The following is an 11,383-nucleotide window of genomic DNA, read 5'->3' as shown; positions in this document are numbered from 1 at the left end:
CTCCTTTTATAAATTTTGCTACTAATATGACTGGTTTAAATGTGATGCTTCAAGCAAAGAAGGTGATAAATAACACAGGTGAATGAGATCTTTCTCTTGTGGAGAATTATCTTCCACAAGAAGTAATAGATGCCATTAATACTTCTACGGTGAAGCTTTCTTATCGAGAAGATAAATAACACAGGTGAATGAGATCTTTCTTTTGTAGAGAACTATCCTCCACAAGAAGTAATAGATGCCATAATACTTCTACGGTGAAGCTTTCTTATCCAGAAGATGAATTGATTTGGTCTCTCAATAACTCACGTAATTTTTCTACGAAGTTTGCATGGGATTTGGTGAGGAATAAGGAGCCAAAAAAAGGGGGGCCGAGCTTCATTTGGAAAGACCTTCCGACTAAAATATGTTGTTTCATTTGGAAGATTTTCATAAAAGCTATCCCGGTTGATAATCGATTGAAAGATATTTTTATCTCTGTTCCATCCATGTGTACTTGTTGTGCTAGGCCGAAGGAAGAGGATCTTGATCATGCTTTTGTGGATAGTGATATGGCTAGAGCTATATGGAGCTACTTTGCTTCATACCTGCAGGTGTCTATGATTGAAAATCAAGCTATAAATTGTCTAGGAGGAAAAGCAAAACATCTTTTGGGTTTGCTTTGAAAGTCATTCCATCCATCATCACTTGGGAGATATGGAAGGAAAGATGCTCTAGATGCATGGAAGGTAAGGCCAAACCTATAAATATAATTATCAAGGCGGCGAAGGAATGGTTAAAGACCCTTGTTACCTCTTTTAAGCCTTCTTTAGATTGCTCGCCGATCAAAGTTTCGGCCCTTGAGGTTATTGACATGATGCCAAACCCGGCAAAAATTCTAAGGATGTGTGGATTAAGCTTAAGAAGAATGAGTTCAAATTGAACATGGATGGTGCTTCCAAAGGCAATCCTGGTTTATCAGGTGGAGGAGGAATTATAAGAAACCATAAAGGTGAGATTTTATTTGCTTTTCCTCACTTTTATGACCTAACTTGCTGGCAGAGACTAGAAGTATGTTGGATGGGCTGAGGTACTGTAAAGTATTTGGCCTATCTAACATTTGGCTGGAAGCATACGGTAAACCCTTGATTGATATGTGCACATTAACCCATCCCGACTTCGACGTCAACATTAACCCAACCCGAAAAAAGAACAAGAAACGAATGAATCCAGATGATAGTGCTGCAAAAAATGACAAAACGCAAGCAATTTATGTAGGCATTTATTTTCTTTTACAACTAGAATCTTAATCTCTTTGAGCCTAGACCTCCAACTGACCCAGTGTAGAAAGAGTATGTGAATTCCACTAAGTCTCACTCTACCAATCGTTGCCACTAACTCTCTTCCAAAACATTCTGAAAATTCACTCTCAACTTCTTCTGCAAATGCAATTTTCATCTCATCCCGATGTCCTGTACTATTTCAGTTGACCTTTCATCATCTGGGAAAGTGATCCTGTACTATTTCAGTTGACCTTTCATTTGGGAAAGTAGTGATAAGCTGATATGCCCTAGCTTTTCTTGAACTCCAATCACTACCTCCAAAATAGTAATTGTTAAGTATAAAAGAATAAATAACACCTTCTCCGCCAGCTTAAGCTTTTGGAGTAACGGGTTGTTTTCACATGTTATCAGAGCAAAGGTCATGAGTTCAAGCCTCCTTGATGTCAAAAAATCCACATGTGATGGTCAACCCAAAAATGGGGCTACATGTGCCACGTGTAGGCCAACCCAAAGAAAGAGGGCCACACGTGAGGGGGAGTGTTAAAGTATAAAAGAATAAATAACGCCATCTCCACCAACCTAAGCTTTTGGAGTAATTGGTTGTTTCACAGTAATGGCAAAATAGTAATGGACGATGAGACTGTTTATTTTAGATGATGTTTCTTCTTCTTCTTCTTTTTTTCAATTTTCTTGATTTGATGGGTGTTCTTTTTTTCAAAGATTTTAATTCTTTCGATTCTTGTTCTTGATTTTTTATAAACTTAAACATGGCAAAAATTGATGGTTGCCAAAACACATTTTTTTCCATGGACTGTTTTGGCAACCATGATTTTTTTGCATAGAATCTCCACGCCCTCTCAAGTCTATCCTTCCCTCCCACCCTCCTTTCCCCTCTCACCCCATTGCAAACTAACTAATATTAGTGTAAAATTGTGGGCCCCACCTAATGCGAAAGTTTAGTTCGAGCTGGTGGGCCCACCCATCAGTAACATTGGGGCTGATAAATTCGCTCCCTCAATTATTTGGTTTTTAACATGATTTTAAATTTCGATTTCGACCCGGATTTCGGAGGAGAGCGACACCGAAATCGCTATTACCCGAAATGGTATTTTATTTCAGGCCGAAATTTCGGAATTTCGGTCGAAATTTCGTTTTTCCCCAAAAATTTCACCCAAAAAAACTGTTTTTTTTAATTATTTTAATATTTTACCGAAATTTCGAAATTTCTTGGTGGGGTCCGAAACCGGTATCGAAAGCGAAATTTAAAACCTTGGTTTTTAATGTGTACTGTCACCGTATAAAGTGTATATTTTGAATTTTTTGATAGATTTTCACCAGTTAAAAAAAAGTGTATTTTTTTTTTTGAAAAGGAAGATGATTTTTTTGCCCCTGTAGCATAATGCGCCCCACTTTTATCGGGAATTGTGGGCAAACTTTAACGCTTTTTGACGTCAAATCACTGGGGGGCGAAAAAATCATCGCCCTTTTAAATAACTCAATTGACCCAGAAAGAAAAATAAAATGCTTAGCTTCATATATAAGTATATAACAACAGGACAACAGAGAAGAAGTAAAATGTTCGGACCACAAAAAAAAAGTAAAGTGTTTACCATCAATAAAGATCTCCATTAGTTTCTTCCAATATCTCAAATTTAATGATTGTTTGCCATGATTATTTCAACAATTAATTGCATTTTTTAATTGTAATAATAGAAGGATTGAGATATGAGCCTTTTATAAGGAGTAATCATGCCAAAAATATGTTTTATGGTTTTGTCGTGTAAAACACATGTTAACATGTAAAACATATGTTAACATGGATAATATGAAGGGATTTCTAGGGTCCATCGCAAAAGGCTTTTCGTGGCTGGTCTGTCGCACGTCAGACCAGCCACCTTGTGAATGGAGACAAAAGCTGTTGTCTTCATTCATGAGGTGGTTGGTCTGGTGTGCGACAGACCAGCTGCAAAATTCATTTTGTGATCGACGCCAGCAATTCCCTAATATGAAATCAGCTAGAAAAGGAGTGAAAATATCATCTCCCAAAACATAAAATATACCCATTAAAAAAAGGATAAATGGGCATTTCCTTAGATGTATTGTGTCCGAAATTTCGGGAAAAAAAAATTAAAAAACAAACAAAATCGATTTACAAAATTTCGGTTGAAATTTTGTAAAGTTTCAGGTATACCCGGTCTCGGTCGGATTTCGGTCGAAATTTAAAACCATGCTCGTGCATACCATGTGATGATTATAGGCGTACTGGTAGGTAGTGGTACGATTATTCCCAGACGGTGGTGTGAAAACCGTAACAGCTAGGTGGCAATATCAATCTCCCAAGAAAGATTACAATTATAAAATGAAAGCTTAATGACATTTTACATAGGGGTGTTCATTATTCGGTTAAAACCGAATAACTGAACCGAACCGAACCGAATTGGTTCGGTCGGTTCGGTTCGGTTTTTTTCCATTTCGGTTCGGTTTCGGTTTTTTTTTTGGCAATTCGGTTATTCGGTTTCGGTTTCGGTTATCTCCACAAAAAATTCGGTTAACCGAAATAACCGAATTAATGATAAAAACCATTATTTTTTGAAAAAAAGATGTGATATGGGCACTCCAAAGGATGATCGAAACCGTCCATTTGATTGATCACAACTTAATTAGGTTATGCTCCAAAAATCATTTCGATTGGATCATCCTAGCCCTCCGATCGAAACAAAGATTTTGCTTTTTTCCCTCTTTTTCTCCCACTATTCGGTTTATTCGGTTATAACCAAATAACCGAATTTTTAATCAGTTCGGTTTCAGTTCGGTTTTTTAAAATTTCGGTTATTTCGGTTCTGTTATAACCGAATAACCACCCCTAATTTTACAGGGATAACAAACATAGGCTTCCACTACTATGTTTTGATAAAGAGACGAATTCTAGTAAATTGGGAGATGATATTTTCACTCCCCGGGCACTCGTTAAGGTGCATTGGAAATGTACATTTTCAATGTACCTCAAGTAAGGGTGCAACTCGGGCGGGTTGGGTTGAGGCCAAACCGAGCAACCATTAACTCAACCCGAACCCGACCCGAGTTCCAACCCGACGAGGTTCAACCCGACCCGAGCAGCCCTTTTTGCCAACTTGAACCCGACCCAAATTGATTTTTCCCTAACTCGAACCCAACCCAACCTAGGTTCGAGTTAAAAATTTCTGGTTGAACTCGGGTCGGGTTATCCAAGCCCTCGACCCAAACCCGACCCGAACTCAACCTGGGTTGAGAAAACCCAACCCGAGTTTTTTCCGGGTTGAACCCGCCCGAGTTGCACCCCTCGAGTGCACTCGTTAACAAAACCCATAAATAATACACCACACACTCTGTTGCCGTATATGAATTCCGACCTATCCAAGGCGTAAGAGGTAGGGGTGCAACTCGGGTCGGGTTGAGGCCAACCCAACCCAACCCAAAAACTTCAACCCCCAACCCTAACCAACCCAACCTGAATTTCAACCCGGCTTGGCTAACCCAATCCAACCCAACCCAAATTGATTTTTCCCTAACTCGAACCCAACCCGATTTCCCAAGTTGGGTTGGGTTTCTGCTGAAATCTTAATGAAAAAAATGCCTCTTTAAATTAGCAGCCCCATCAAATGCCTCTTTAAATCTTAATAAAAAAAATCGGAGAGAGAGAGAACATTGTAGGTCATGTGGCGGAAGAACCAAAGAAGAATGAGAGATCGTCCGATGGAGGATTGGAGGCTCCTGGCTTCTCTCAAAGAGAAATAGAGAATAAGGATTTCTACTTTCTAGATTAGGGTTTGCCTTTACTTTTTGTTTTTGACTTTTTGATAAGTATATAAAGTATACACTATTATATTTTCAAGGATAGAAAATTGGAAGCTAGAAAAAACAACACGTGAAAAACTAAAAATGTCAAAAAGTAACGTGTTAATATTATTCTTTGCCGGGTTACGAGTTGGGTCAGGTTGCCTGATCCCCAACCCGAATTTTGGTCGGGTTGCCAAACCCCAACCCGGACCCGGACGGAACCCAACCTGAGTTTTGTCAACCCAACCCGCCCAAAATTCGGGTTCAACCCGACCCAAGTTGCGCCCCACTAAAAAGGGGGTGTCGCTATAAATTAAAGGCCTGACAACATCGGTGGATTTTCGATATGAAGAGGGCCAATCAGATAGTGCCACGTGGAATTTTATTTTTCAGAGGAGGCGATAATGGAGGGACTTGTGGTTGGACACGCCCCGTGAAGTAGTGGTCTTCGATCCTGGTAAGAAAGAGGGTGCAAGAGAAAGAAAGCTCATAGCTGTAGTTTTTGAGGGTCAAAGATCTTTGCTTGTGCGAGCCATGGCAACGGCCTATTCAGGTGCTTCAATGGCGGCCGTGTTGGGGGCGAGTCTTTCTTCGTCTTCGACTCGGTCTCGCCACTCACTATTACTCCCTCCTCGCCATTCCTTCTCCCACACAGCTTTCTCCACCATTGCTCCCTCTCACCTCTCAGGTATGCCCTTTTATTTCTTTCATAATTCTATCCTTTCCTTTTTCTTTCAAGCATTACTTCAAACACCTGGAAGAAGAGAGGGGCACAGGGTTTTACTACTGCAGTGGAATGCCGGAGATGTTTTTCTCGACTCGTTATTGTTGTTTTACTTTTTGGGTTTTTATAGGCATAAATTAGGATTATCTTCAGTTTTTAATTTGTGGCCGGAGGGTGAGTCTGGGTGCCAATCTGGGCGAAATATCAAAATTTACCCCAAGTTGTTTACAAGTTCTGTACTATACGAAAGGTTGACATCACATAGTTTTGTTGGACACATCAATGTTGGGATCAAAACTCAATATCAATGGATTGGGATAATGGGGATACAGTTGAATGAAAAAGGGACTAAAGAAAGAGAGGGCTTCGTTTGTGAAAGAATGACCTGTTGGCTACTAATGGGAAGCATTGTAAAAGCAAATTTGGAAAGAGGTATTTCAGCACACTGCTTTTAAGTGTTATATGGGTCTTATTTTGACTACTGCTCAGAAGAACAATTTAATAAGGTCAGCAATTCAATGGACATACAAGAGTAAGGTTTCTTTAGAAATATTGGATGGGAAACTCCTATAATTCTTTTTCTGACATAAACACTGTAATCTTGCTTCTGTCATCTTAGCATCGATGGAAACAGGAATTCTGAATAGGCAGAGCAGAAGAGACTTATTTGATTGATATAAATGCATTTGCATCCACTCAAAGGAAAAAAAAAGGAAATGCCCACAATTCACAAAGATTTTGTTGGCAATAGATACTACCTGCTTGACTGTAGCATTCACAAATGCTGGTCGACCTGAAACTGTAGGTCTAACAGAAGGCCCTCTGAATCCAGACAATTTGGTGGATGGGGTTTTGCCTCTTTGGTCTAGCCTACCAAGGGTAAGGTGAGATTTGGAAGTGGTTGAAATAACTCTTATGAAAGGTCCTGTATGGTGAATCTTGTTATGGTGTATCTAACCTCTTTGGCAGTGTCTTGATTGATGGATTGGTTACTTTGGCTACTTTGGTTCTTAATAAACAGAGATTTAACATTCTGACATGTTTGGCTACTTTGCTGGGCTATGGTCCTGTTCGGTAAGAACACACTCTTTGCACATTTAATATGTCCAAGAAATCTCATTTATTCAAAAATTAGTCATTTGTATTGAAGGGAATAATCATCAAAGATAATTTTCTCTTCTTGATGAATGTGTTGAATAGCCTGTATCTTTTTTTCCCTTTCCTTTGTTGATATGAGAGATGTTTTTCCTTCTGAGATGTCGTGAGGGGAACCTTTTTTTTTTAATGGTGAAATTTTATTAAAGAAAAAGAGGGCCAGACGGCCAGGGGACGGAGATGGTCAAGAAAACAAACGTGAGGAAAACTTTTACCATGTAGAATGGTACAACTTCAAGCAAATATGCTGCAGAAGTAGGAATATGACTTCCATATTTGTGGAAAACATTACTTAGTGTACTTTTGGAGGCTTATTCTACTCAAATTTCATTTATACACGAGTTTTGTCATAGAGTTCAGTTGGATTTATCTTGTTCTTGGGATGCTCAGTTAGGGGGTGCACTTCCTCCTGCTGAGTTGTGAACACTCTTATATATTCTGTAGTTTGGGTACCTTTCGCTTTGGGCGGGTAGCTCTAAGTGACTAACAATATAAAAGTTGAATAAGTGATATGCTTTCAATTTCTCTTTTTAACAGAGTCACGGAGGTTTTCTCCCCTTCGAACAAGAGCTACTTCCTCCGAAGAGACATCGATCTCTGTTCAAGTTGAAGAAATCTTCTCAGATTTGAAGGAGAAGGTAGTGAACCCATTATCTCCCAATGAGCAGTATTGATTGTGCTCACTCCTTGATTCTAAATTTATTTCATCTCCATTGACGCAACAGTGGGATGGACTTGAAAACAAGTCTACAGTAATTATCTATGGAGGAGGAGCAATAGTTGCAGTCTGGCTGTCATCCATCGTCGTTGGTGCAATCAACTCAGTGCCTCTGGTTGGTGATCTTGACTCCTAATTTCTTGGGTGACAACTTAGTCCTAAGAATCTGCCAGATCAACAGTGAATTGCTAATTTATTTTGGGAAATGATATTAGCACAACCATGTTTTGATATTTTCACTAAGACATCTTGTCTTAGTATTTAAAGAGCTGTCAAAGTTTACTACAGTTGCCCAAAAGCTCTCACATGCCAATTAAAACATGGTTGTGCTGATATCATTTCCCTTTATTTTTCATGACAGATTTTTTGGTAAACTTTTTTGAAATGTTTGCCTCTTACCAGCTTCCGAAGGTTATGGAGATAGTTGGGCTTGGATACACTGGTTGGTTTGTCTATCGCTACCTTCTTTTCAAGGTAACAAAAAACTGTTTACTTATGTTTGGTCTTTCAACCAAAATAAGAAACTAGAAAAAAAAAAATCGACAGTCAACTCCCATGCATGCCAGAACTCAAAACTGATCTGAACTAGTTGCTTTAATCATGAAACACTTCTTGCTGACATTGAACATTTGTTGTCTCAGTCGAGCCGGAAAGAATTAGCCACAGACATTGAAATATTGAAGAAAAAGATTGCTGGAACAAGTGAAAAATAGCAGGTGTGATAATCCACAATTTCAGATCAATGATTGGTCTTTCTCAGGATCTCCTATGTAAGAGGCATTTGGATGCTGGAATTTAATTGCAGTTCTTTTCTCCTTTGGTCTTGTATGATTTGATCTTTGTAATGGAAGACATGAATTGATAATTAGCTGAGTTCTTCATGTTTTTTTTGGTAATTCAGCATAAAGGGGCTGTTTATGTTTTTTTTTTTCCAAGTATTTACTCACCCCACATGTACAATTCAATTGGCGCTAATCTCTTGAGATTTTTTGAAGTAAAATTAAGTATAAGAGCACGTTTAGGGCTATATGCCTTGGGCGCCACAATGTTTAATATACATTCACACATATGTATATGTCGTACAGCTCATATTTACTTGCAAATTAAGATTTGAATTATACATTCTAACGTGATTTGCCCAGTGAAAAATGAATGCAAAGAAAAATGAAGCCTGGCTGGTATCTATGAAAAAGCAAGCTAAGAAAGCATTTCACATTTTCTTCAATCTTTGGTGAAATCATTAAGATCATTACCTGAATACAAATCTTTACAATAAAGCCATTTAAAATCAAGAACTTGACATTGAAATTATTGAAAAGGTAGGAGTTGAGCAACATTGAGGTCAATTCTTCAATCCCAGCTTCCCTATTTGTTCAAGAAAAGAGGGAAAAGAAAGGAAGGTAATAGCATAGGTAAACAAATAACCATGGAGTAAATAAAGCAGCGACCTTTAGCTTTCAATGCTAACACTTTGCAACTACTTAGTATATTTGATTTGCCTAAGAATAAAAATTGCTAAGAGCTACACAACACTAGAAGAGAAGTTGGTTCTACCAACAACATCAAATGACACCCTTTCACCATATAATTTCTCACACAGAGGATATATCTCGGGGTGATAGTAATAGAATAATATATCTTAGGGTGATGATAGAATAAAGGCTGTCCCCCTTTGGTATTTCTATCACTAACTTCTTTTCCAATAGAACCCACGAAAAGGGGGTGGCCCCGGAAACAACAAAGGGGTAGATTTATCATATGATTCATATCCTCTATATCTTATAGCAACTTATCAATTCTCTATTTCTTATGGAGGAATGATAAACTGAAGGGTGCCATTGCAAAATCCCATATGCAAGGGCATCCAATTGGACCCATGCCACCCAACTGCATTTATGACGGCACCAAAAAATGCAAAATTAAAGCCATTGTAAATGCACTTGGGTATCGTGGATTCAATGGGGCACCCTTGTGGCTGGGGTTTTTTAATGGCGCCCTTCAATTTAGCATCTATCTATCTTATACATGTGAAAGAATTTTGTTGAACTTTGCTATGAGACATCTCTCAAGATCAATGTTTTATGAACTTCCCATCGAACATCTGACACATAGATAATGGGACTGAGGCCATTGATCCGGTGGGCTATTGTGAGATCCTGTAGCGATGGTAGCTTCCATGCGGAATAGGTGATTCTAAAGAATGTTCAATCACAGTCTACAAATGGCAATCAAATTTTCTTAAAGTGAAGGGTCACAACAAATCCACACTAATCGGAATGTGGTATTTCCCTCACTTAGATACATAATTTATTTAGGCTACTGATATTGGCACGACCATGTTTTCATTATGCAGAGTCACCTTGCTTTACATTGTTTAACTAGCTGTCAAAGTCTATTACAATTCCTAACTGGTTCTTAGTGGCCGATTAAAAATTGTAAAATAAGGTGCTTTAGTGGTGCTATATTTTACACATTCAACCCGGCTTTAATAGGGGTGCAACTCGGGTCGGGTTGAGTCGAGTTGAGGCCAAACCCGACCCAACCCGAGGAACCCATTTTTCCAACCCGACCTGACCCAACCCGATTTGTAATTTTCTCAACCCGACCCAATCCGATTTCACCATTTGTTTGATTTCTCCATTTTATTCTTGTATTTCCATCTCATCCTAGTCATTAGATGTTCCCCAACAAGAGGGTTAATTAGGACAACTTTCACCAAGTTTTTTATTTCTTTCTAGATTTGAGTTATATAATGACAAAACAAACACAGAAGTAAAAAATTTATACATATTGGAATTGGAAATCGGGTTTCAGGTCGGGTTGCCCGACTCCCCAACCCGATTTAAAAAAAAAAACCCAACCCAACCCAACCCAAATTCGGGTTGAACCCGACCCAAGTTGCACCCCTAGGCTTTAAGGTGCTTTAGTGGCGCTATATTTTTACCCATTCAACCAGGCTTTTTGATTAACCCGAATTTTATTACCGACGGGAGCATCTCTTGAGGATTATGATTCTATGAACGCCTTTTATCTTTGCTAACATACATGGGGCATAGGGTTGCACATATTCGTGCCAAGTATGACAAAGGATTCTTTTCACTTGCAACAAGTCACCAAGTTGCATATTTGCTCGTGAAATCCATCTCTACTTGTTGAAAACTTATACAATGCTCGGCCCTAGCAAACCCAAGTAGGTAAAGGTCCGTGAGCTGTTGGCCAATCCAGATCGTTCATCAAGACAACCTAAACGGATGTGCCATGCCCTAAGGAAGGCTATTTCTTATTGACAAGTGGCATTGTTCCATGTTAGATTCTTGAAGCATGGGGATGGGACCCACTTAAAAGATGCCACATCGGCCACATTTCTGGTCCATCTTGTGGTCCCCACCTTGACCCTTGATCAATAAAGTCTTTGATGGGATATCCATGTGAGACACCGATGGATGATCTATAAACATATATCTTCATTTGTGGGGCCCAAAATTGATTGTCAGCATTGATCCAATTGTTACAATCCGCCTTCTTTGAAAATTCCAGAATCCATCGTCGTTTTCAAGCAATGAAGCAAATCCTGCCCTCTTTATTTAATAGAACGCTACTAATGATGACTCGCGCGAGTCATAGAACATCAAATACTTCACCAGCAATCCTTTACACGAGGCACCAGCAATCAAGACCGTTAATCAAAAACCATAAATCGGACGGTTAAAA

General features: G+C 39.0%; 1 protein-coding gene across 1 annotated transcript; it reads left to right on the top strand.

Moving 5' to 3' along the window:
- Positions 1-5,505: 5,505 nt before the first annotated feature.
- LOC143877802 (protein CURVATURE THYLAKOID 1A, chloroplastic-like) lies at positions 5,506-8,568 on the top strand. Its single transcript, XM_077380030.1, has 5 exons — positions 5,506-5,763; positions 7,492-7,592; positions 7,680-7,787; positions 8,075-8,146; positions 8,314-8,568. Exons 1-5 carry the CDS (start codon positions 5,610-5,612, stop codon positions 8,383-8,385), a joined length of 507 nt encoding a protein of 168 aa, XP_077236145.1. The 5' UTR covers positions 5,506-5,609; the 3' UTR covers positions 8,386-8,568.
- Positions 8,569-11,383: the final 2,815 nt, after the last annotated feature.

Source organism: Tasmannia lanceolata, unplaced genomic scaffold (assembly GCF_043159265.1).
Source record: "Tasmannia lanceolata isolate RefF3 unplaced genomic scaffold, GAP_Taslan_0.1 ptg000005l, whole genome shotgun sequence".
Classification (NCBI taxonomy): domain Eukaryota; kingdom Viridiplantae; phylum Streptophyta; class Magnoliopsida; order Canellales; family Winteraceae; genus Tasmannia; species Tasmannia lanceolata.
The sequence above is the reverse complement of the archived record's forward strand: the minus strand, read 5'-3'. Positions and strand labels throughout refer to the sequence as shown.

Bases quoted from the DNA above. Each gene is read 5' to 3' on its own strand.
- LOC143877802 (XM_077380030.1), top strand. From the start codon at position 5,610: ATGGCAACGGCCTATTCAGGTGCTTCAATGGCGGCCGTGTTGGGGGCG. The intron at 7,788-8,074 runs GTTGGTGATCTT...GCCTCTTACCAG, and splicing joins CAATCAACTCAGTGCCTCTG to CTTCCGAAGGTTATGGAGAT. The intron at 8,147-8,313 runs GTAACAAAAAAC...TTGTTGTCTCAG, and splicing joins ATCGCTACCTTCTTTTCAAG to TCGAGCCGGAAAGAATTAGC.